Source organism: Eucyclogobius newberryi, unplaced genomic scaffold, assembly GCF_026437365.1.
Source record: "Eucyclogobius newberryi isolate DKJ021-1_F unplaced genomic scaffold, fEucNew1.0.hap1 SCAF_18, whole genome shotgun sequence".
Taxonomy (NCBI): Eukaryota; Metazoa; Chordata; class Actinopteri; order Gobiiformes; family Gobiidae; genus Eucyclogobius; species Eucyclogobius newberryi.
This window is the reverse complement of record NW_027315812.1, coordinates 2899461-2926222: the sequence shown is the minus strand read 5'-3', so window position 1 is coordinate 2926222 and position 26762 is coordinate 2899461. Positions and strand designations below refer to the sequence as shown.

The 26762-nt window shown below is 49.1% G+C and overlaps 1 protein-coding gene across 1 annotated transcript in view; it reads right to left on the bottom strand.

Moving 5' to 3' along the window:
• dnah5l (dynein, axonemal, heavy chain 5 like) overlaps positions 1-26762 on the bottom strand; it is a 314079-nt gene that overhangs the window by 23259 nt on the left and 264058 nt on the right. Inside the window, exons 62-66 of the mRNA XM_072451290.1 lie at positions 17348-17565; positions 17111-17166; positions 15975-16096; positions 14958-15108; positions 5490-5689 (exon numbers count right to left, since the gene is read on the bottom strand). Coding sequence (XP_072307391.1) covers positions 5490-5689; positions 14958-15108; positions 15975-16096; positions 17111-17166; positions 17348-17565 — 747 coding nt within the window. The remainder of the gene's footprint in view (positions 1-5489; positions 5690-14957; positions 15109-15974; positions 16097-17110; positions 17167-17347; positions 17566-26762) is intronic.

The following is a 26762-nucleotide window of genomic DNA, read 5'->3' as shown; positions in this document are numbered from 1 at the left end:
ACGACCCTGTCCTTCTTTGACACGACCCTGTCCTTCTTTGACACGAACCTGTCCTTCTGTGACACGACCCTGTCTTTCTTTGACACGACCCTGTCCTTCTTTGACACGACCCTCTCCTTCTTTGACACGACCCTGTCCTTCTTTGACACGACCCTCTCCTTCTTTGACACGACCCTGTCCTTCTTTGACACGACCCTGTCCTTCTGTGACACGACCCTGTCCTTCTTTGACACGACCCTCTCCTTCTTTGACACGACCCTCTTCCTTCTTTGACACGACCCTCTCCTTCTTTGACACGACCCTGTCCTTCTTTGACACGACCCTGTCCTTCTTTGACACGACCCTGTCCTTCTGTGACACGACCCTGTCCTTCTTTGACACGACCCTGTCCTTCTGTGACACGACCCTCTCCTTCTTTGACACGACCCTGTCCTTCTTTGACACGACCCTGTCCTTCTGTGACACGACCCTGTCCTTCTTTGACACGACCCTGTCCTTCTTTGACACGACCCTGTCCTTCTTTGACACGACCCTGTTCTTGTTTGACACGACCCTGTCCTTCTGTGACACGACCCTGTCCTTCTTTGACACGACCCTGTCCTTCTTTGACACGACCCTCTCCTTCTTTGACACGACCCTGTCCTTCTTTGACACGACCCTGTCCTTCTTTGACACGACCCTGTCCTTCTTTGACACGACCCTGTCCTTCTTTGACACGACCCTCTCCTTCTTTGACACGACCCTGTCCTTCTTTGACACGACCCTGTCCTTCTTTGACACGACCCTGTCCTTCTTTGACACGACCCTGTCCTTCTTTGACACGACCCTCTCCTTCTTTGACACGACCCTGTCCTTCTTTGACGCGACCCTGTCCTTCTTTGACACGACCCTGTCCTTCTTTGACACGACCCTGTCCTTCTTTGACACGACCCTGTCCTTCTTTGTCACGACCCTCTCCTTCTTTGACACGACCCTCTCCTTCTTTGACACGACCTTGTCCTTCTTTGACACGACCCTGTCCTTCTTTGACACGACCTTCTCCTTCTTTGACACGACCCTCTCCTTCTTTGACACGACCCTGTCCTTCTTTGACACAACCCTCTCCTTCTTTGACACGACCTTCTCCTTCTTTGACACGACCCTCTCCTTCTTTGACACGACCCTCTCCTTCTTTGACACGACCCTCTCCTTCTTTGACACGACCCTGTCCTTCTTTGACACGACCCTGTCCTTCTTTGACACGACCCTGTCCTTCTGTGACACGACCCTGTCCTCCTTTGACACGACCCTGTCCTTCTTTGACACGACCCTGTCCTTCTTTGACACGAACCTGTCCTTCTGTGACACGACCCTGTCTTTCTTTGACACGACCCTGTCCTTCTTTGACACGACCCTCTCCTTCTTTGACACGACCCTGTCCTTCTTTGACACGACCCTCTCCTTCTTTGACACGACCCTGTCCTTCTTTGACACGACCCTGTCCTTCTGTGACACGACCCTGTCCTTCTTTGACACGACCCTCTCCTTCTTTGACACGACCCTCTTCCTTCTTTGACACGACCCTCTCCTTCTTTGACACGACCCTGTCCTTCTTTGACACGACCCTGTCCTTCTTTGACACGACCCTGTCCTTCTGTGACACGACCCTGTCCTTCTTTGACACGACCCTGTCCTTCTGTGACACGACCCTCTCCTTCTTTGACACGACCCTGTCCTTCTTTGACACGACCCTGTCCTTCTGTGACACGACCCTGTCCTTCTTTGACACGACCCTGTCCTTCTTTGACACGACCCTGTCCTTCTTTGACACGACCCTGTCCTTGTTTGACACGACCCTGTCCTTCTGTGACACGACCCTGTCCTTCTTTGACACGACCCTGTCCTTCTTTGACACGACCCTGTCCTTCTTTGACACGACCCTGTCCTTCTTTGACACGACCCTGTCCTTCTGTGACACGACCCTGTCCTTCTTTGACACGACCCTGTCCTTCTTTGACACGACCCTCTCCTTCTTTGACACGACCCTGTCCTTCTGTGACACGACCCTGTCCTTCTTTGACACGACCCTGTCCTTCTTTGACACGACCCTGTCCTTCTGTGACACGACCCTGTCCTTCTTTGACACGACCCTGTCTTTCTGTGACACGACCCTGTCTTTCTTTGACACGACCCTGTCCTTCTTTGACACGACCCTCTCCTTCTTTGACACGACCCTGTCCTTCTTTGACACGACCCTCTCCTTCTTTGACACGACCCTGTCCTTCTTTGACACGACCCTGTCCTTCTTTGACACGACCCTGTCCTTCTGTGACACGACCCTGTCCTTCTTTGACACGACCCTCTCCTTCTTTGACACGACCCTCTCCTTCTTTGACACGACCCTGTCCTTCTGTAACACGACCCTCTCCTTCTTTGACATGACCCTCTCCTTCTTTGACACGACCCTCTCCTTCTTTGACACGACCCTCTCCTTCTTTGACACGACCCTGTCCTTCTTTGACACGACCCTGTCCTTCTTTGACACGACCCTGTCCTTCTTTGACACGACCCTCTCCTTCTTTGACACGACCCTGTCCTTCTTTGACACGACCCTGTCCTTCTGTGACACGACCCTGTCCTTCTTTGACACGACCCTGTCCTTCTTTGACACGACCCTGTCCTTCTTTGACACGACCCTGTCCTTCTTTGACACGACCCTGTCCTTCTGTGACACGACCCTGTCCTTCTTTAAAACGACCCTGTCCTTCTTTGACACGACCCTGTCCTTCTTTGACACGACCCTGTCCTTCTTTGACACGACCCTGTCCTTCTTTGACACGACCCTGTCCTTCTTTGACACGACCCTGTCCTTCTTTGACACGACCCTGTCCTTCTGTGACACGACCCTGTCCTTCTTTGACACGACCCTGTCCTTCTTTGACACGACCCTGTCCTTCTTTGACATGACCCTGTCCTTCTTTGACACGACCCTGTCCTTCTTTGACACGACACTCTCCTTCTTTGACACGACCCTGTCCTTCTGTGACACGACCCTGTCCTTCTTTGACACGACCCTCTCCTTCTTTGACATGACCCTGTCCTTCTTTGACACGACCCTGTCCTTCTTTGACACGACCCTGTCCTTCTGTGACACGACCCTGTCCTCCTTTGACACGACCCTGTCCTTCTTTGACACGACCCTGTCCTTCTTTGACACAACCCTGTCCTTCTGTGACACGACCCTGTCTTTCTTTGACACGACCCTGTCCTTCTTTGACACGACCCTCTCCTTCTTTGACACGACCCTGTCCTTCTTTGACACGACCCTCTCCTTCTTTGACACGACCCTGTCCTTCTTTGACACGACCCTGTCCTTCTGTGACACGACCCTGTCCTTCTTTGACACAACCCTCTCCTTCTTTGACACGACCCTCTCCTTCTTTGACACGACCCTCTCCTTCTTTGACACGACCCTGTCCTTCTTTGACACGACCCTGTCCTTCTTTGACACGACCCTGTCCTTCTGTGACACGACCCTGTCCTTCTTTGACACGACCCTGTCCTTCTGTGACACGACCCTCTCCTTCTTTGACACGACCCTGTCCTTCTTTGACACGACCCTGTCCTTCTGTGACACGACCCTGTCCTTCTTTGACACGACCCTGTCCTTCTTTGACACGACCCTGTCCTTCTTTGACACGACCCTGTCCTTGTTTGACACGACCCTGTCCTTCTTTGACACGACCCTGTCCTTCTTTGACACGACCCTGTCCTTCTTTGACACGACCCTGTCCTTCTTTGACACGACACTCTCCTTCTTTGACACGACCCTGTCCTTCTGTGACACGACCCTGTCCTTCTTTGACACGACCCTGTCCTTCTTTGACACGACCCTGTCCTTCTTTGACACGACCCTGTCCTTCTTTGACACGACCCTGTCCTTCTTTGACACGACCCTCTCCTTCTTTGACAAGACCCTGTCCTTCTTTGACAAGACCCTGTCCTTCTTTGACAAGACCCTGTCCTTCTTTGACACGACCCTGTCCTTCTTTGACACGACCCTGTCCTTCTTTGACACGACCCTGTCCTTCTGTGACACGACCCTGTCCTTCTTTGACACGACCCTGTCCTTCTTTGACACGACCCTGTCCTTCTGTGACACGACCCTCTCCTTCTTTGACACGACCCTGTCCTTCTGTGACACGACCCTGTCCTTCTTTGACACGACCCTGTCCTTCTTTGACACGACCCTGTCCTTCTGTGACACGACCCTCTCCTTCTTTGACACGACCCTCTCCTTCTTTGACACAACCCTGTCCTTCTTTGACACGACCCTGTCCTTCTGTGACACGACCCTCTCCTTCTTTGACACGACCCTGTCCTTCTTTGACACGACCCTGTCCTTCTGTGACACGACCCTCTCCTTCTTTGACACGACCCTGTCCTTCTTTGACACGACCCTCTCCTTCTTTGACACGACCCTGTCCTTCTTTGACACGACCCTGTCCTTCTTTGACACGACCCTGTCCTTCTTTGACACAACCCTGTCCTTCTTTGACACGACCCTGTCCTTCTTTGACACGACCCTGTCCTTCTTTGACACGACCCTCTCCTTCTTTGACACGACCCTCTCCTTCTTTGACACGACCCTTTCCTTCTTTGACACGACCCTCTCCTTCTTTGACACGACCCTCTCCTTCTTTGACACGACCCTCTCCTTCTTTGACACGACCCTGTCCTTCTTTGAAACGACCCTGTCCTTCTTTGACACGACCCTCTCCTTCTTTGACACGACCCTCTCCTTCTTTGACACGACCCTGTCCTTCTGTGACACGACCCTGTCCTTCTTTGACACGACCCTTTCCTTCTTTGACACGACCCTGTCCTTCTTTGACACGACCCTCTCCTTCTTTGACACGACCCTCTCCTTCTTTGACACGACCCTCTCCTTCTTTGACACGACCCTGTCCTTCTTTGACACGACCCTGTCCTTCTTTGACACGACCCTCTCCTTCTTTGACACGACCCTCTCCTTCTGTGACACGACCCTGTCCTTCTGTGACACGACCCTGTCCTTCTTTGACACGACCCTGTCCTTCTTTGACACGACCTTCTCCTTCTGTGACACGACCCTGTCCTTCTGTGACACGACCCTGTCCTTCTTTGACACGACCCTCTCCTTCTTTGACACGACCCTGTCCTTCTTTGACATGACCCTGTCCTTCTTTGACACGACCCTGTCCTTCTTTGACACGACCCTCTCCTTCTGTGACACGACCCTGTCCTTCTGTGACACGACCCTGTCCTTCTTTGACACGACCTTCTCCTTCTTTGACACGACCCTCTCCTTCTTTGACACGACCCTCTCCTTCTTTGACACGACCCTCTCCTTCTTTGACACGACCCTGTCCTTCTTTGACACGACCCTCTCCTTCTGTGACACGACCCTGTCCTTCTGTGACACGACCCTGTCCTTCTTTGACACGACCCTGTCCTTCTTTGACACAAACCTGTGGGCAGTCGCAGGCCGGCAGCAGGTCCAGGTGCTGGACGATGTGCTGGACACTGCTCATCTTCTCTGGGAGGAAGTAGCCGCTGTAGAAGCAGAACTTTTGGCTGAAGAGGTTTTCACTGAACCAAACCTGAGCAAAAGTGTTGAGCAGACGCTTGTCCAGGTCATCGGTCACTCGACCTCCGTATTGTACCTCACCTGGAGAGAGCGGGTCAGAACAGGACTAAAACGGGTCAGAAAAGGACTAAAACGGGTCAGAACAGGACTAAAACGGGTCAGAAAAGGACTAAAGCGGGTCAGAACAGGACTAAAGCGGGTCAGAACAGGACTAAAGCGGGTCAGAACAGGACTAAAGCGGGTCAGAACAGGACTAAAGCGGGTCAAAACAGGACTAAAGCGGGTCAGAACAGGACTAAAACGGGTCAGAAAAGGACTAAAGCGGGTCAGAACAGGACTAAAGCGGGTCAGAACAGGACTAAAGCGGGTCAGAACAGGACTAAAACGGGTCAGAAAAGGACTAAAGCGGGTCAGAACAGGACTAAAGCGGGTCAGAACAGGACTATAGCGGGTCAGAACAGGACTATAGCGGGTCAGAAAAGGACTAAAGCGGGTCAGAACAGGACTAAAGCGGGTCAGAACAGGACTAAAGCGGGTCAGAACAGGACTAAAGCGGGTCAAAACAGGACTAAAGCGGGTCAGAACAGGACTAAAACGGGTCAGAAAAGGACTAAAGCGGGTCAGAACAGGACTAAAGCGGGTCAGAACAGGACTATAGCGGGTCAGAACAGGACTATAGCGGGTCAGAAAAGGACTAAAGCGGGTCAGAACAGGACTAAAGCGGGTCAGAACAGGACTAAAGCGGGTCAGAACAGGACTAAAGCGGGTCAAAACAGGACTAAAGCGGGTCAGAACAGGACTAAAGCGGGTCAGAACAGGACTAAAACGGGTCAGAAAAGGACTAAAGCGGGTCAGAACAGGACTAAAGCGGGGTCAAAACAGGACTAAAGCGGGTCAAAACAGGACTAAAGCGGGTCAAAACAGGACTAAAGCGGGTCAGAACAGGACTAAAGCGGGTCAGAACAGGACTAAAGTGGGTCAGAACAGGACTAAAGCGGGTCAAAACAGGACTAAAGCGGGTCAGAACAGGACTAAAGCGGGTCAGAACAGGACTAAAGCGGGTCAGAACAGGACTAAAGCGGGTCAAAACAGGACTAAAGCGGGTCAGAACAGGACTAAAGCGGGTCAGAACAGGACTATAGCGGGTCAGAACAGGACTAAAGCGGGTCAGAACAGGACTATAGCGGGTCAGAACAGGACTAAAGCGGGTCAGAACAGGACTAAAGCGGGTCAGAACAGGACTATAGCGGGTCAGAACAGGACTATAGCGGGTCAGAAAAGGACTAAAGCGGGTCAGAACAGGACTAAAGCGGGTCAGAACAGGACTAAAGCGGGTCAGAACAGGACTAAAGCGGGTCAGAAAAGGACTAAAGCGGGTCAAAACAGGACTAAAGCGGGTCAGAACAGGACTAAAGCGGGTCAGAACAGGACTAAAACGGGTCAGAAAAGGACTAAAGCGGGTCAGAACAGGACTAAAGCGGGGTCAAAACAGGACTAAAGCGGGTCAAAACAGGACTAAAGCGGGTCAGAACAGGACTAAAGCGGGTCAGAACAGGACTAAAGCGGGTCAGAACAGGACTAAAGCGGGTCAGAACAGGACTAAAGCGGGTCAGAACAGGACTAAAGCGGGTCAGAACAGGACTAAACAGGGTCAGAACAGGACTAAAGCGGGTCAAAACAGGACTAAAGCGGGTCAGAACAGGACTAAAGCGGGTCAGAACAGGACTAAAGCGGGTCAGAACAGGACTATAGCGGGTCAGAACAGGACTATAGCGGGTCAGAAAAGGACTAAAGCGGGTCAGAACAGGACTAAAGCGGGTCAGAACAGGACTAAAGCGGGTCAAAACAGGACTAAAGCGGGTCAGAACAGGACTAAAGCGGGTCAGAACAGGACTAAAACGGGTCAGAAAAGGACTAAAGCGGGTCAGAACAGGACTAAAGCGGGTCAAAACAGGACTAAAGCGGGTCAAAACAGGACTAAAGCGGGTCAGAACAGGACTAAAGCGGGTCAGAACAGGACTAAAGCGGGTCAGAACAGGACTAAAGCGGGTCAGAACAGGACTAAACAGGGTCAGAACAGGACTAAAGCGGGTCAAAACAGGACTAAAGCGGGTCAGAACAGGACTAAAGCGGGTCAGAACAGGACTAAAGCGGGTCAGAACAGGACTATAGCGGGTCAGAACAGGACTAAAGCGGGTCAAAACAGGACTAAAGCGGGTCAGAACAGGACTAAAGCGGGTCAGAACAGGACTAAAGCGGGTCAGAACAGGACTAAAGCGGGTCAGAACAGGACTAAACAGGGTCAGAACAGGACTAAAGCGGGTCAAAACAGGACTAAAGCGGGTCAGAACAGGACTAAAGCGGGTCAGAACAGGACTAAAGCGGGTCAGAACAGGACTATAGCGGGTCAGAACAGGACTAAAGCGGGTCAGAACAGGTGTTGAGCATACTTGCAGATGGAGCAAAGCCATGTGTTACCTGCGTGATCAGTGAATGTGTTGTTGTGTTGTAATGAATGGTCAGTAGTGTTGTTTTTCCCTCAGACCAAAGAGACGACGGTTGTCTGTATTTTTTCCCCCGAACCACTTTGGTGACTACAAAACGATAGACTGCTGCAGAATGTCTAACGTAACAGGTTATGGGCCCAGTCAAGTAGGCCAAAAGTGGTTCAGACTTTTATTCGACGGCGAAGAGAAAAGTTACGAGCTGTGGGAAACGAGGTTCCTCGCGCATATGGAGTTACGCGGCCTCAGAGGAGTTATCTCGGAAGACCCGGAGATGGATGAGGAGGACGAAGATGCTTACGCGGAAGATGAGACGAAGAACGGCGAGGCATATGCAGAGCTAGTGCAATGTCTGGACAACAAGAGCTTGTCATTGGTAATGAGAGACGCGAAAAGAGACGGAAGAAAAGCACTGAATATTCTCCGCGAACACTACGCTGGAAAGGACAAACCTCGCGTTGTGAGTTTATATTGTGAACTTTCCTCGCTTCATAAGACCAGCAATGAAACGGTAACTGACTATATTATTCGAGCAGAGACTATATTCACGTCATTGAGAAGAGGAGAAGAGCACATTAGTGATGGGCTTCAGATAGCGATGGTAGTTAAAGGGCCTGATTCATACAAGCCATTCGTCGTGCACATCACCCAGACAAATGACACTGTAACGTTCAGCGAGTTTAAAACTAAACTGCGAAGTTATGAGAGTACTGAAAAATATGGGAAGAGTGACGTGAATGCTGATGAAGACAACGTGATGAAGACTAGTTGGGCAACAAGGTCACGAGGATGAGGAAGAGGAAAGAAAATGGTCCTGGCTGATGTTGAATGTTACACGTGCAGTAAAAAGGGACACATGGCCAGGACATGTCTGGACGGATGCCAGTTGAGAAAAGAGGAACGAAAATGGGACACAACACAGCGCGGAAGGGGACAATATCGAGGACGAGGCCGTGATTATGTGAAGAAAGTTGATGGAGAGACGGAGGCAGAGCCTACATCTTTTTGTTTCTTCAAGATGAGTGACTGCTCTACACAAAGAGGAAACAAGAAAGGTCTCATGGTCGACTGCGGCGCCACAACACACATGATCAACAACGCCACAAAGTTCAAAACAGTTGACAAGAGCTTCAGACCTGAGGACCACATGATCGAGCTTGCCGACGGATCCAAGGTGAGCAGGATGGCGAAAATGAGGGGAGATGCTGAAATCTACTTGTTGGACAGCGAGGGACGAAGAGTGAAAACGATTCTCAAACAGGCACTCTACATCCCATCGTTTCCACAGGACATCTTTTCAGTGAAAGCAGCGACGCCAACGGAGCTGAGGTCCACTTTAAGGACGGTAATGACTGGCTGGTCCATAAGGATGGTACCAAATTCAAAATGGACGTGTATGGTAGGCTGTATTACCTTAGCACAGTAGAAGATGAAAATGTTGATGTAGTCTATGGGTGTCATGACATTCAAACGTGGCATAGGATACTTGGTCATTGCAATTTTTATGATGTTGCAAAATTAGAAAAGGTGGTTGAAGGAATGTCTATAAAAGGGAAACATGACAAATCCAACCAAAAATGTGAAATATGCACAACGGGCAAATTCACACAAAGCAGAAACCGGCAGGCAGACTCTAAAGCCACAGCTGTGTTAGAGCTTGTACACACAGACTCTAAAGCCACAGCTGTGTTAGAGCTTGTACACACAGACTCTAAAGCTACAGCTGTGTTAGAGCTTGTACACACAGACTCTAAAGCCACAGCTGTGTTAGAGCTCGTACACACAGACTCTAAAGCTACAGCTGTGTTAGAGCTTGTACACACAGACTCTAAAGCCACAGCTGTGTTAGAGCTTGTACACACAGACTCTAAAGCCACAGCTGTGTTAGAGCTCGTACACACAGACTCTAAAGCCACAGCTGTGTTAGAGCTTGTACACACAGACTCTAAAGCCACAGCTGTGTTAGAGCTTGTACACACAGACTCTAAAGCCACAGCTGTGTTAGAGCTTGTACACACAGACTCTAAAGCTACAGCTGTGTTAGAGCTTGTACACAGACTCTAAAGCCACAGCTGTGTTAGAGCTCGTACACAGACTCTAAAGCCACAGCTGTGTTAGAGCTCGTACACACAGACTCTAAAGCCACAGCTGTGTTAGAGCTTGTACACACAGACTCTAAAGCCACAGCTGTGTTAGAGCTTGTACACACAGACTCTAAAGCCACAGCTGTGTTAGAGCTTGTACACACAGACTCTAAAGCCACAGCTGTGTTAGAGCTCGTACACACAGACTCTAAAGCCACAGCTGTGTTAGAGCTCGTACACACAGACTCTAAAGCCACAGCTGTGTTAGAGCTCGTACACAGACTCTAAAGCCACAGCTGTGTTAGAGCTTGTACACAGACTCTAAAGCCACAGCTGTGTTAGAGCTTGTACACAGACTCTAAAGCCACAGCTGTGTTAGAGCTTGTACACACAGACTCTAAAGCCACAGCTGTGTTAGAGCTCGTACACAGACTCTAAAGCCACAGCTGTGTTAGAGCTTGTACACACAGACTCTAAAGCCACAGCTGTGTTAGAGCTTGTACACACAGACTCTAAAGCCACAGCTGTGTTAGAGCTTGTACACACAGACTCTAAAGCCACAGCTGTGTTAGAGCTTGTACACACAGACTCTAAAGCCACAGCTGTGTTAGAGCTCGTACACACAGACTCTAAAGCCACAGCTGTGTTAGAGCTCGTACACACAGACTCTAAAGCCACAGCTGTGTTAGAGCTTGTACACACAGACTCTAAAGCCACAGCTGTGTTAGAGCTTGTACACAGACTCTAAAGCCACAGCTGTGTTAGAGCTTGTACACACAGACTCTAAAGCCACAGCTGTGTTAGAGCTCGTACACAGACTCTAAAGCCACAGCTGTGTTAGAGCTTGTACACACAGACTCTAAAGCCACAGCTGTGTTAGAGCTTGTACACACAGACTCTAAAGCCACAGCTGTGTTAGAGCTCGTACACACAGACTCTAAAGCCACAGCTGTGTTAGAGCTCGTACACACAGACTCTAAAGCCACAGCTGTGTTAGAGCTCGTACACAGACTCTAAAGCCACAGCTGTGTTAGAGCTTGTACACACAGACTCTAAAGCCACAGCTGTGTTAGAGCTTGTACACACAGACTCTAAAGCCACAGCTGTGTTAGAGCTCGTACACACAGACTCTAAAGCCACAGCTGTGTTAGAGCTTGTACACACAGACTCTAAAGCTACAGCTGTGTTAGAGCTTGTACACACAGACTCTAAAGCTACAGCTGTGTTAGAGCTTGTACACACAAACTCTAAAGCCACAGCTGTGTTAGAGCTTGTACACACAGACTCTAAAGCCACAGCTGTGTTAGAGCTTGTACACACAGACTCTAAAGCCACAGCTGTGTTAGAGCTCGTACACACAGACTCTAAAGCCACAGCTGTGTTAGAGCTCGTACACACAGACTCTAAAGCTACAGCTGTGTTAGAGCTCGTACACACAGACTCTAAAGCTACAGCTGTGTTAGAGCTTGTACACAGACTCTAAAGCCACAGCTGTGTTAGAGCTCGTACACACAGACTCTAAAGCCACAGCTGTGTTAGAGCTCGTACACACAGACCTATGCGGTCCTATAGAACCAGCAGATAAAGATGGGTACAGATATGCAATAGCATTTACTGATGATTGCAGTGGGATGATATTTCCATACTTTATTAAAACAAAAAGTGACACGACAAAAGCTACAGAAAAATTCATAGCGGATGTAGCCCCATATGGAAAGGTAAAGTGCATAAGGTCAGATAACATCACAGAGTTTACCGGACAAGAGTTTCAATGTCTACTTAGGAGTAATGGGATAAGGCACGAGAAGAGTGCACCCTACTCACCCCATGAGAATGGAACTGCCGAAAGAGGGTGGAGAACCTTATTTGAGATGTCACGATGCATGCTATTGGAGAGTAACCTCCCAAAGCAATTATGGACATATGCTGTACAAACAGCAGCCCAAATCCGCAACAGGTGCTACAGTAAGTGGCTAGAGCAGACACCTTACCGTATTTTTACAGGAAAAACACCTAACCTATCCAACATGCAGATATTTGGCTCTGAATGCTATGTTTACAAGCAGGATAAGAAAAAGCTAGACTCTAGATGCAACAAGGGGATCCTTGTAGGCTATGACAAATATAGTCCAGCATATAATGTGTATTATCCTGAGACAGGAAAAGTCCTAAAACATAGGCTGGTAAAATGTATCACCAAAGGTGGCACAGATAACCAGACCCAGACAGATTGTGACATGGGGGAAGACATTGAGAGTTATGTAAATACACCTCAGAAGAGAGTCAACCAGGGTCAGAGACAGTCTGAAGAGAGTAAAGAGTCCAGTATTGAAGAGGCTGCTGAGACAGGTCCGACCCAGACAGACAGTACTCAGAAGAAGAGGGAGAAAGGAGATACCCTACAAGACAGAGAAAGGCTCCAGAATACTTTAAGGAGTACCAGTGTAAAGTTGAGTGTAACAATGACGGAAGTGAGAATGTAGATTATTTCTACAGAGTAGCTTATGATGTTCCTAAAACACTTAGAGAGGCAATGGACTCTAAAAAGTCAAAAATGTGGGCTGATGCGATGAAAGAGGAGATGAACTCTTTGACAGAGAATGAAACTTTCACTCTGACCCCACGGCCAAGAGGCAAGCAAGCAGTGGGAGGTCGCTGGGTATATGCAGTGAAAGAGAGCCCAGATGGATCTGAGACTTGGTAAGCCAGATATGTTGCAACGGGCTATGGTCAAGTGGAAGGAATTGACTATAAAGAGACTTTTTCACCAACAGCCAACATGACCTCTGTACGAGCATTAATGCAGGTGGCTGTACAGGAGGATCTTATTTTACACCAAATGGATGTGAAGACTGCTTACCTCCATGCTCCAATGGACTGTGAGGTATATATGGAACAGCCGGAAGGTTTTCAAATCAAAGACAGGGGAACACTTAGTGTGTAAACTCAACAAATCATTGTCTGGTTTAAAACAGTCCGGGCGTAACTGGAATATGTTACTACATGATCACCTTACAGAGAACGGTTTTGTACAAAATGATGCTGATCATTGTGTCTACAGCAGAAAATCTGAGAATGAGAAAGTGATTTTGTTAGTATGGGTGGATGATTTAATCATAGCAGCGAGTAACAACACCTTACTCAGTGATGTGAAGGAAATGTTGAAGAGAAGATTTAAGATGAAGGATATGGGTCCACTTAAATACTTCCTGGTATAGATTTCAGACAGAGTGATGGAGAAATCAAAATGACCCAAAAGAGACACATAGAGAAGATATTAGCAAAATTTGGAATGTCCGAATGCAAACCGAGATCCACCCCATGTGAGCAAAAGTTAAACTTTGACAGTGAGGGTGAAGTTATTGATTCAACAGGATACAGAGAGATAGTAGGAAGCTTGATATACATTATGACATGTACAAGACCTGACCTGAGCTGGGCTGTTAGTAAACTATCTCAATACCGAGCGGAACCAAAGCAAAAGCATTGGGCTACAGCGAAACACATACTGAGCTACTTAAAGGGTACTATGGATCAAGAACTACACTACCAGAAATGTGAGGAAAGCCCATTACAGCTGGAGGGATACAGTGATGCTGATTGGCCGATATGGATGACAGGAGGAGCACAACTGGATACTGTTTCAGCTTAACTGAGAATGGTCCAGTTAGATCATGGAAGAGCAGGAAACAGCAAACGGTAGCATTATCCACATGCGAAGCTGAGTATATGGCGCTAGCAGCCACTACTCAAGAAAGTATGTATCTTGTACAACTACTTGGAGGAATAGATAGTTGTAACCAGCATACACCAATCAAGATATATGAGGACAACCAGGGGGCGATAGCTTTATCAAAGAACCCAGTTTGCAGACAGAGAAGCAAACATATAGACATAAAGTACCATTTTGTACGGTCTGCACACGCAGAAGGTAAAATATGTATAGAATATTGCCCTACTGCAAACATGGTAGCTGATGTCCTTATCAAGCCTTTGACAAAAGCTAAGTTTGAAAGTTTTAAGGGATATTTGTTTGGGAAGTAATGTTGAACATTGCTAATATACCAAATGTTTTATTTTAAAGTTGTTTTGAAGTGTTTAGAACTTTGCTAATATGCCAAATGTTTTATTTTGGGGTTATATATTTTTGTTTACTATATGAGAACTATACACATGTCTTTGGTGGGAGTGTTGAGCATACTTGCAGACGAAGCAAAGCCATGTGTTACCTGCGTGATCAGTGAATGTGTTGTTGTGTTGTAATGAATGGTCAGTAGTGTTGTTTTTCCCTCAGACCAAAGAGACGACGGTTGTCTGTATTTTTTCCCCCGAACCACTTTGGTGACTACAAAACGATAGACTGCTGCAGAATGTCTAACGTAACAACAGGACTAAAGCGGGTCAGAACAGGACTAAAGCGGGTCAGAACAGGACTAAAGCGGGTCAGAACAGGACTAAAGCGGGTCAGAACAGGACTAAAGCGGGTCAGAACAGGACTAAAGCGGGTCAAAACAGGACTAAAGCGGGTCAAAACAGGACTAAAGCGGGTCAGAACAGGACTAAAGCGGGTCAAAACAGGACTAAAGCGGGTCAAAACAGGACTAAAGCGGGTCAGAACAGGACTAAAGCGGGTCAAAACAGGACTAAAGCGGGTCAGAACAGGACTAAAGCGGGTCAAAACAGGACTAAAGCGGGTCAGAACAGGACTAAAGCAGGACTAAAGCAGGACTAAAGCAGGACTAAAGCATGAGGATCACAGACCCAGCATGTATCTCAGACAGGTCCAGTCCACTCCTCTCTTCAGGTCCATGTTGTCCAGGAGGTTCTGCACAAACTGGAGGCTCGAGGTGAAGTCGGCCTGATTAAACTCATACGGGATGTTCCAGCCCAGAGACCCGAACTTACGCCTCTCCTGAGCCACAGAGACACGGTCAAGAGCAGGACTAAAGCAGGACTAAAGCAGGACTAAAGCAGGACTAAAGCAGGTCTAAAGCAGGACTAAAGCAGGACTAAAGCAGGACTAAAGCAGGACTAAAGCAGGACTAAAGCAGGTCTAAAGCAGGACTAAAGCAGGTCTAAAGCAGGACTAAAGCAGGACTAAAGCAGGACTAAAGCAGGACTAAAGCAGGACTAAAGCAGGACTAAAGCAGGTCTAAAACAGGACTAAAGCAGGTCTAAAGCAGGTCTAAAGCAGGTCTAAAGCAGGACTAAAGCAGGTCTAAAACAGGACTAAAGCAGGTCTAAAACAGGACTAAAGCAGGTCTAAAGCAGGACTAAAGCAGGACTAAAGCGGGACTAAAGCAGGACTAAAGCAGGACTAAAGCAGGTCTAAAGCAGGACTAAAGCAGGACTAAAGCAGGACTAAAGCAGGACTAAAGCAGGACTAAAGCAGGACTAAAGCAGGTCTAAAGCAGGACTAAAGCAGGACTAAAGCAGGACTAAAGCAGGACTAAAGCAGGTCTAAAGCAGGACTAAAGCAGGACTAAAGCGGGACTAAAGCAGGACTAAAGCAGGACTAAAGCAGGTCTAAAGCAGGACTAAAGCAGGACTAAAGCAGGACTAAAGCAGGACTAAAGCAGGACTAAAGCAGGACTAAAGCAGGTCTAAAGCAGGACTAAAGCAGGACTAAAGCAGGACTAAAGCAGGACTAAAGCAGGACTAAAGCAGGTCTAAAGCAGGACTAAAGCAGGACTAAAGCAGGACTAAAGCAGGACTAAAGCAGGACTAAAGCAGGTCTAAAGCAGGACTAAAGCAGGACTAAAGCAGGACAGAATAGACCTGGACTGTGGTGTGGAGGAAGGCCACGGTGAACAGCAGAGGTCTCCACTGTGGCAGGTCAGTGACGTCCAGCTGGTCCTGGGTCAGTCCTCCAAAAGTCCTCTTCAGACCGGCCTTCATCCCTGAAACAAAGTCCCAGACCTTGTTCTAAACCGTTCAGCTCCTGAAGGACCCTTTGACCTTGAATCACATGTTCCTCCATCACTTTCTGGTCTGGTATTATTTATTTATTACATCTTTTGACAGTTTAAACCAAATAAAGGTGTCAAATATGAACAATTGTATGAGTTTAGCCTCTGTTTACACTCGTGATCTAACAAAGGGTCAAAGGTCAGGAGCAGAGGGTCAAAGGTCCTTCACGCTCGGTCAGGAGCAGAGGGTCAAAGGTCCTTCACGCTCAGTCAGGAGCAGAGGGTCAAAGGTCCTTCACGCTCGGTCAGGAGCAGAGGGTCAAAGGTCCTTCACGCTCGGTCAGGAGCAGAGGGTCAAAGGTCCTTCACGCTCGGTCAGGAGCAGAGGGTCAAAGGTCCTTCACGCTCGGTCAGGAGTAGAGGGTCAAAGGTCCTTCACGCTCGGTCAGGAGCAGAGGGTCAAAGGTCCTTCACGCTCGGTCAGGAGCAGAGGGTCAAAGGTCCTTCACGCTCGGTCAGGAGCAGAGGGTCAAAGGTCCTTCACGCTCGGTCAGGAGCAGAGGGTCAAAGGTCCTTCACGCTCGGTCAGGAGCAGAGGGTCAAAGGTCCTTCACGCTCAGTCAGGAGCAGAGGGTCAAAGGTCCTTCACGCTCGGTCAGGAGCAGAGGGTCAAAGGTCCTTCACGCTCGGTCAGGAGCAGAGGGTCAAAGGTCCTTCACGCTCGGTCAGGAGCAGAGGGTCAAAGGTCCTTCACGCTCAGTCAGGAGCAGAGGGTCAAAGGTCCTTCACGCTCAGTCAGGAGCAGAGGGTCAAAGGTCCTTCACGCTCGGTCAGGAGCAGAGGGTCAAAGGTCCTTCACGCTCAGTCAGGAGCAGAGGGTCAAAGGTCCTTCACGCTCGGCCATGAGCAGAGGGTCAAAGGTCAGGAGCAGAGGGTCAAAGGTCAGGAGCAGAGGGTCAAAGGTCAGGAGCAGAGGGTCAAAGGTCAGGAGCAGAGTGGACTCACCGAGCGGAGGTTCGTTTGTGAACTTGATGGACGCCTGGAGGAACGTGATGGGAAACCTGAACAGAACATGATCAAAGTGAAACTTCAGGGCTTTTTTTGCTTTAGATTAAAGACGTTAATGCTTCTTATTTTGTTCATTCATGTTTCAGTTTCGTCTTCTTTGTGTCAAAAATCCAAACGTTCTGCAGAAGAATTCCACTGGACAGACAGTGGCCAGGGTCAGACGTGTGGTCGCACCTGTCGTGGACGTCGGTGGTGATCCAGACTCTGAACCCCGGGTGCAGTTCCTCCTCCGAGCCACAGGTGACGCTGTCCAGCAGCTCGTCCAGGAAGTGCAGGCCCAGGTGACAGTTCTGCAGCAGCAGCCAGCCTCCGTCACTGCGGCTCTGAGCGAGCAGTCTGCGAGCGTGAACCTCCTGACCCTGACCCATGGAGATGGACCTGCACGGCGCCCCCTGCAGGCGAGGAGAGCAGCGCTTTACAGAGGAGAGCAGCGCTTTACAGAGGAGAGCAGCGCTTTACAGAGGAGAGCATCGCTTTACAGAGGAGAGCAGCGCTTTACAGAGGAGAGCAGCGCTTTACAGAGGAGAGCAGCGCTTTACAGAGGAGAGCAGCGCTTTACAGAGGAGAGCAGCGCTTTACAGAAGAGAGCAGCGCTTTACAGAGGAGAGCATCGCTTTACAGAGGAGAGCAGCGCTTTACAGAGGAGAGCAGCGCTTTACAGAGGAGAGCAGCGCTTTACAGAAGAGAGCAGCGCTTTACAGAGGAGAGCATCGCTTTACAGAAGAGAGCAGCGCTTTACAGAGGAGAGCAGCGCTTTACAGAGGAGAGCAGCGCTTTACAGAGGAGAGCATCGCTTTACAGAGGAGAGCAGCGCTTTACAGAAGAGAGCAGCGCTTTACAGAGGAGAGCATCGCTTTACAGAGGAGAGCAGCGCTTTACAGAGGAGAGCAGCGCTTTACAGAGGAGAGCATCGCTTTACAGAGGAGAGCAGCGCTTTACAGAGGAGAGCAGCGCTTTACAGAGGAGAGCATCGCTTTACAGAAGAGAGCAGCTTTACAGAGGAGAGCAGCGCTTTACAGAGGAGAGCAGCGCTTTACAGAGGAGAGCAGCGCTTTACAGAGGAGAGCAGCGCTTTACAGAGGAGAGCAGCGCTTTACAGAGGAGAGCATCGCTTTACAGAGGAGAGCAGCGCTTTACAGAAGAGAGCAGCGCTTTACAGAGGAGAGCATCGCTTTACAGAAGAGAGCAGCGCTTTACAGAGGAGAGCAGCGCTTTACAGAGGAGAGCAGCGCTTTACAGAGGAGAGCAGCGCTTTACAGAGGAGAGCAGCGCTTTACAGAGGAGAGCAGCGCTTTACAGAGGAGAGCAGCGCTTTACAGAGGAGAGCAGCGCTTTACAGAGGAGAGCAGCGCTTTACAGAGGAGAGCAGCGCTTTACAGAGGAGAGCAGCGCTTTACAGAGGAGAGCATCGCTTTACAGAGGAGAGCAGCGCTTTACAGAGGAGAGCAGCGCTTTACAGAGGAGAGCAGCGCTTTACAGAAGAGAGCAGCGCTTTACAGAGGAGAGCAGCGCTTTACAGAGGAGAGCAGCGCTTTACAGAGGAGAGCAGCGCTTTACAGAGGAGAGCAGCGCTTTACAGAAGAGAGCAGCGCTTTACAGAGGAGAGCAGCGCTTTACAGAGGAGAGCAGCGCTTTACAGAGGAGAGCAGCGCTTTACAGAAGAGAGCAGCGCTTTACAGAGGAGAGCATCGCTTTACAGAGGAGAGCAGCGCTTTACAGAGGAGAGCAGCGCTTTACAGAGGAGAGCAGCGCTTTACAGAAGAGAGCAGCGCTTTACAGAGGAGAGCATCGCTTTACAGAAGAGAGCAGCGCTTTACAGAGGAGAGCAGCGCTTTACAGAGGAGAGCAGCGCTTTACAGAGGAGAGCATCGCTTTACAGAGGAGAGCAGCGCTTTACAGAAGAGAGCAGCGCTTTACAGAGGAGAGCATCGCTTTACAGAGGAGAGCAGCGCTTTACAGAGGAGAGCAGCGCTTTACAGAGGAGAGCATCGCTTTACAGAGGAGAGCAGCGCTTTACAGAGGAGAGCAGCGCTTTACAGAGGAGAGCATCGCTTTACAGAAGAGAGCAGCTTTACAGAGGAGAGCAGCGCTTTACAGAGGAGAGCAGCGCTTTACAGAGGAGAGCAGCGCTTTACAGAAGAGAGCAGCGCTTTACAGAGGAGAGCAGCGCTTTACAGAGGAGAGCAGCGCTTTACAGAGGAGAGCATCGCTTTACAGAGGAGAGCAGCGCTTTACAGAAGAGAGCAGCGCTTTACAGAGGAGAGCATCGCTTTACAGAAGAGAGCAGCGCTTTACAGAGGAGAGCAGCGCTTTACAGAGGAGAGCAGCGCTTTACAGAGGAGAGCAGCGCTTTACAGAGGAGAGCAGCGCTTTACAGAGGAGAGCAGCGCTTTACAGAGGAGAGCAGCGCTTTACAGAGGAGAGCAGCGCTTTACAGAGGAGAGCATCGCTTTACAGAGGAGAGCAGCGCTTTACAGAGGAGAGCAGCGCTTTACAGAGGAGAGCAGCGCTTTACAGAAGAGAGCAGCGCTTTACAGAGGAGAGCAGCGCTTTACAGAGGAGAGCAGCGCTTTACAGAGGAGAGCAGCGCTTTACAGAGGAGAGCAGCGCTTTACAGAAGAGAGCAGCGCTTTACAGAGGAGAGCAGCGCTTTACAGAGGAGAGCAGCGCTTTACAGAGGAGAGCAGCGCTTTACAGAGGAGAGCAGCGCTTTACAGAGGAGAGCAGCGCTTTACAGAGGAGAGCAGCGCTTTACAGAAGAGAGCAGCGCTTTACAGAGGAGAGCAGCGCTTTACAGAGGAGAGCAGCGCTTTACAGAGGAGAGCATCGCTTTACAGAGGAGAGCAGCGCTTTACAGAGGAGAGCAGCGCTTTACAGAGGAGAGCAGCGCTTTACAGAAGAGAGCAGCGCTTTACAGAGGAGAGCAGCGCTTTACAGAGGAGAGCAGCGCTTTACAGAGGAGAGCAGCGCTTTACAGAAGAGAGCATCGCTTTACAGAGGAGAGCAGCGCTTTACAGAAGAGAGCAGCGCTTTACAGAGGAGAGCATCGCTTTACAGAGGAGAGCAGCGCTTTACAGAGGAGAGCAGCGCTTTACAGAGGAGAGCAGCGCTTTACAGAGGAGAGCAGCGCTTTACAGAGGAGAGCAGCGCTTTACAGAGGAGAGCAGCGCTTTACAGAGGAGAGCAGCGCCTTACAGAAGAGAGCAGCGCTTTACAGAGGAGAGCAGCGCTTTACAGAGGAGAGCAGCGCTTTACAGAGGAGAGCAGCGCTTTACAGAGGAGAGCAGCGCTTTACAGAAGAGAGCAGCGCTTTACAGAGTTAAAATACATTTAGTTGGCTTGGGGATGGCGGAGGTGACTGAGCTCTGCACATTGGCTCGCCTAAAATGTTGTATCAAATGAAGGTTTGAACAAGCCAAGCTCAGACACTATATTCTCCTCATATTATATTACAGTCTGATGGGTGAAACATTACACTGCGTGTTTGCGGTGAACGCACTTTGGAGTCTCTGTTCCAGGCGATACAGGAGCAAACAAGAGGTTCTTGGTCGACTAGGAACCATTGAACAATCTGTGAACCATCTGGACAATTCAAAGAGTAGTTTGGCCGAGCAGTTTACGGAAATCCAGCAACGCGTGAGCAAAACGGAGGATGACGTCTATGACACGCAAAAACACGTCAAAGTCCTGGAGAAAACCGTAACCTCACTACAGTCAAAGATGGACTATCTGGAGAACAAAAGCAGGATGTCTAATGTGCTGATGGTGGGATCCCAGAGAGATCTGAGGGAACCAACTGCACCGCTTTTGTTCAGCGCTTTATTCCGGATTTATTCGGAAAAGAAAACTTCTCGGAGACGCTGCGCGTGGAGCTGTGCAAACATCCTTCACCCGCTCATAATGAAGCTTCTCATCCATCAGGACAAAGTGAAGCCTTCACCCGCTCATAATGAAGCTTCTCATCCATCAGGACAAAGTGAAGCCTTCACCCGCTCATAATGAAGCTTCTCATCCATCAGGACAAAGTGAAGCCTTCACCCGCTCATAATGAAGCTTCTCATCCATCAGGACAAAGTGAAGCCTTCACCCGCTCATAATGAAGCTTCTCATCCATCAGGACAAAGTGAAGCCTTCACCCGCTCATAATGAAGCTTCTCATCCATCAGGACAAAGTGAAGCCTTCACCCGCTCATAATGAAGCTTCTCATCCATCAGGACAAAGTGAAGCCTTCACCCGCTCATAATGAAGCTTCTCATCCATCAGGACAAAGTGAAGATCCTTCACCCGCTCATAATGAAGCTTCTCATCCATCAGGACAAAGTGAAGCCTTCACCCGCTCATAATGAAGCTTCTCATCCATCAGGACAAAGTGAAGCTTCACCCGCTCATAATGAAGCCTTCACCCGCTCATAATGAAGCTTCTCATCCATCAGGACAAAGTGAAGCCTTCACCCGCTCATAATGAAGCTTCTCATCCATCAGGACAAAGTGAAGCCTTCATCCGCTCATAATGAAGCTTCTCATCCATCAGGACAAAGTGAAGCCTTCATCCGCTCATAATGAAGCTTCTCATCCATCAGGACAAAGTGAAGCTTCACCCGCTCATAATGAAGCCTTCACCCGCTCATAATGAAGCTTCTCATCCATCAGGACAAAGTGAAGCCTTCACCCGCTCATAATGAAGCTTCTCATCCATCAGGACAAAGTGAAGCTTCACCCGCTCATAATGAAGCCTTCACCCGCTCATAATGAAGCTTCTCATCCATCAGGACAAAGTGAAGCCTTCACCCGCTCATAATGAAGCTTCTCATCCATCAGGACAAAGTGAAGCCTTCACCCGCTCATAATGAAGCTTCTCATCCATCAGGACAAAGTGAAGCTTCACCCGCTCATAATGAAGCTTCTCATCCATCAGGACAAAGTGAAGCCTTCATCCGCTCATAATGAAGCTTCTCATCCATCAGGACAAAGTGAAGCCTTCATCCGCTCATAATGAAGCTTCTCATCCATCAGGACAAAGTGAAGCCTTCACCCGCTCATAATGAAGCTTCTCATCCATCAGGACAAAGTGAAGCCTTCACCCGCTCATAATGAAGCTTCTCATCCATCAGGACAAAGTGAAGCCTTCACCCGCTCATAATGAAGCTTCTCATCCATCAGGACAAAGTGAAGCCTTCACCCGCTCATAATGAAGCTTCTCATCCATCAGGACAAAGTGAAGCCTTCATCCGCTCATAATGAAGCTTCTCATCCATCAGGACAAAGTGAAGCCTTCACCCGCTCATAATGAAGCTTCTCATCCATCAGGACAAAGTGAAGCCTTCATCCGCTCATAATGAAGCTTCTCATCCATCAGGACAAAGTGAAGCCTTCACCCGCTCATAATGAAGCTTCTCATCCATCAGGACAAAGTGAAGCCTTCACCCGCTCATAATGAAGCTTCTCATCCATCAGGACAAAGTGAAGCTTCACCCGCTCATAATGAAGCTTCTCATCCATCAGGACAAAGTGAAGCCTTCACCCGCTCATAATGAAGCTTCTCATCCATCAGGACAAAGTGAAGCCTTCACCCGCTCATAATGAAGCTTCTCATCCATCAGGACAAAGTGAAGCCTTCATCCGCTCATAATGAAGCTTCTCATCCATCAGGACAAAGTGAAGCCTTCATCCGCTCATAATGAAGCTTCTCATCCATCAGGACAAAGTGAAGATCCTTCACCCGCTCATAATGAAGCTTCTCATCCATCAGGACAAAGTGAAGCTTCACCCGCTCATAATGAAGCTTCTCATCCATCAGGACAAAGTGAAGCCTTCATCCGCTCATAATGAAGCTTCTCATCCATCAGGACAAAGTGAAGCCTTCATCCGCTCATAATGAAGCTTCTCATCCATCAGGACAAAGTGAAGCCTTCACCCGCTCATAATGAAGCTTCTCATCCATCAGGACAAAGTGAAGCCTTCACCCGCTCATAATGAAGCTTCTCATCCATCAGGACAAAGTGAAGCCTTCACCCGCTCATAATGAAGCTTCTCATCCATCAGGACAAAGTGAAGCCTTCATCCGCTCATAATGAAGCTTCTCATCCATCAGGACAAAGTGAAGCCTTCACCCGCTCATAATGAAGCTTCTCATCCATCAGGACAAAGTGAAGCCTTCACCCGCTCATAATGAAGCTTCTCATCCATCAGGACAAAGTGAAGCCTTCACCCGCTCATAATGAAGCTTCTCATCCATCAGGACAAAGTGAAGCCTTCATCCGCTCATAATGAAGCTTCTCATCCATCAGGACAAAGTGAAGCCTTCACCCGCTCATAATGAAGCTTCTCATCCATCAGGACAAAGTGAAGCCTTCACCCGCTCATAATGAAGCTTCTCATCCATCAGGACAAAGTGAAGCTTCACCCGCTCATAATGAAGCTTCTCATCCATCAGGACAAAGTGAAGCCTTCACCCGCTCATAATGAAGCTTCTCATCCATCAGGACAAAGTGAAGCCTTCACCCGCTCATAATGAAGCTTCTCATCCATCAGGACAAAGTGAAGCCTTCATCCGCTCATAATGAAGCTTCTCATCCATCAGGACAAAGTGAAGCCTTCATCCGCTCATAATGAAGCTTCTCATCCATCAGGACAAAGTGAAGATCCTTCACCCGCTCATAATGAAGCTTCTCATCCATCAGGACAAAGTGAAGCTTCACCCGCTCATAATGAAGCTTCTCATCCATCAGGACAAAGTGAAGCCTTCATCCGCTCATAATGAAGCTTCTCATCCATCAGGACAAAGTGAAGCCTTCACCCGCTCATAATGAAGCTTCTCATCCATCAGGACAAAGTGAAGCCTTCATCCGCTCATAATGAAGCTTCTCATCCATCAGGACAAAGTGAAGCCTTCACCCGCTCATAATGAAGCTTCTCATCCATCAGGACAAAGTGAAGCCTTCACCCGCTCATAATGAAGCTTCTCATCCATCAGGACAAAGTGAAGCCTTCACCCGCTCATAATGAAGCTTCTCATCCATCAGGACAAAGTGAAGCCTTCATCCGCTCATAATGAAGCTTCTCATCCATCAGGACAAAGTGAAGCCTTCACCCGCTCATAATGAAGCTTCTCATCCATCAGGACAAAGTGAAGCCTTCACCCGCTCATAATGAAGCTTCTCATCCATCAGGACAAAGTGAAGCCTTCACCCGCTCATAATGAAGCTTCTCATCCATCAGGACAAAGTGAAGCCTTCATCCGCTCATAATGAAGCTTCTCATCCATCAGGACAAAGTGAAGCCTTCACCCGCTCATAATGAAGCTTCTCATCCATCAGGACAAAGTGAAGCCTTCATCCGCTCATAATGAAGCTTCTCATCCATCAGGACAAAGTGAAGCCTTCACCCGCTCATAATGAAGCTTCTCATCCATCAGGACAAAGTGAAGCCTTCACCCGCTCATAATGAAGCTTCTCATCCATCAGGACAAAGTGAAGCCTTCACCCGCTCATAATGAAGCTTCTCATCCATCAGGACAAAGTGAAGCCTTCACCCGCTCATAATGAAGCTTCTCATCCATCAGGACAAAGTGAAGCCTTCACCCGCTCATAATGAAGCTTCTCATCCATCAGGACAAAGTGAAGCCTTCATCCGCTCATAATGAAGCTTCTCATCCATCAGGACAAAGTGAAGCCTTCATCCGCTCATAATGAAGCTTCTCATCCATCAGGACAAAGTGAAGCCTTCATCCGCTCATAATGAAGCTTCTCATCCATCAGGACAAAGTGAAGCCTTCATCCGCTCATAATGAAGCTTCTCATCCATCAGGACAAAGTGAAGCCTTCACCCGCTCATAATGAAGCTTCTCATCCATCAGGACAAAGTGAAGATCCTTCACCCGCTCATAATGAAGCTTCTCATCCATCAGGACAAAGTGAAGCCTTCACCCGCTCATAATGAAGCTTCTCATCCATCAGGACAAAGTGAAGCCTTCATCCGCTCATAATGAAGCTTCTCATCCATCAGGACAAAGTGAAGCTTCACCCGCTCATAATGAAGCTTCTCATCCATCAGGACAAAGTGAAGCCTTCATCCGCTCATAATGAAGCTTCTCATCCATCAGGACAAAGTGAAGCCTTCATCCGCTCATAATGAAGCTTCTCATCCATCAGGACAAAGTGAAGCCTTCATCCGCTCATAATGAAGCTTCTCATCCATCCTCATAATCTTTTTCTCAACTTCAGTTAGAATATAATCTCCCACAGACACATTTCTATCGATATTTACAGATAAGAAGCTTTATCTTTTCAATTCCATTCTATAAAAATGGCCCTTATAAGAATGAACTTGAAACTATTCGACTTAAGGCTCAATTAAAAAAGAAAAGCTTAGGCTATTTGTATAAACGTATGTTTGTCAAACCCATTTTGATCAAAAGTAAAAATCTTTGGACCGATGACTTTGGACCATTTGGACGAGTCAAAATGGAAACAAGTTTTATTAAATGCAAAGAAAATGACATGTTCTAATAGATCTTATGAAACTCAATATAATATAATCCATATGCTTCATGTGACACAGTTATTCAAAGTAAATATGATGCTACAGCTCCACCGTGTCCATCATGTGAAGACAGTTTGGGGACATTCTCTCATCTTATGGTTTTGTCCCCAAGTTCAACATTTTTGGCAATGTGTCCGAACAGATATTAAACGCCTCCGACTCATAAATATTCCAGCAGATCCTTATTGTTTTGTTTTAGGACGAGACACATATTCAGAGAAGAAACATGAATATATTTTGAGAATTTTATTATTTGCAGCCGCTTAACAATCCTACAAAGATGCCTAGACGATGAACCTCCAGATCTTTATGTGGAGGGAGAAGGTCATGTCTTTAATGCCACTGGAGAGGCTCTCACACGTCCCGAGAGGCTCTCGCACGTCCCGAGAGGCTCTCGCACGTCCCGAGAGGCTCTCGCACGTCCCGAGAGGCTCTCGCACGTCCCGAGAGGCTCTCGCACGTCCCGAGAGGCTCTCGCACGTCCCGAGAGGCTCTCCCACGTCCCGAAAGGCTCTCGCACGTCCCGAGAGGCTCTCGCACGTCCCGAGAGGCTCTCGCACGTCCCGAGAGGCTCTCGCACGTCCCGAGAGGCTCTCGCACGTCCCGAGAGGCTCTCGCACGTCCCGAGAGGCTCTCCCACGTCCCGAAAGGCTCTCGCACGTCCCGAGAGGCTCTCGCACGTCCCGAGAGGCTCTCGCACGTCCCGAGAGGCTCTCGCACGTCCCGAAAGGCTCTCCCACGTCCCGAGAGGCTCTCGCACGTCCCGAGAGGCTCTCGCACGTCCCGAGAGGCTCTCCCACGTCCCGAGAGGCTCTCCCACGTCCCGAAAGGCTCTCGCACGTCCCGAGAGGCTCTCGCACGTCCCGAAAGGCTCTCGCACGTCCCGAGAGGCTCTCGCACGTCCCGAGAGGCTCTCGCACGTCCCGAGAGGCTCTCGCACGTCCCGAGAGGCTCTCGCACGTACCGAAAGGCTCTCGCACGTCCCGAGAGGCTCTCGCACGTCCCGAGAGGCTCTCACACGTCCCGAAAGGCTCTCACATGTCCCGA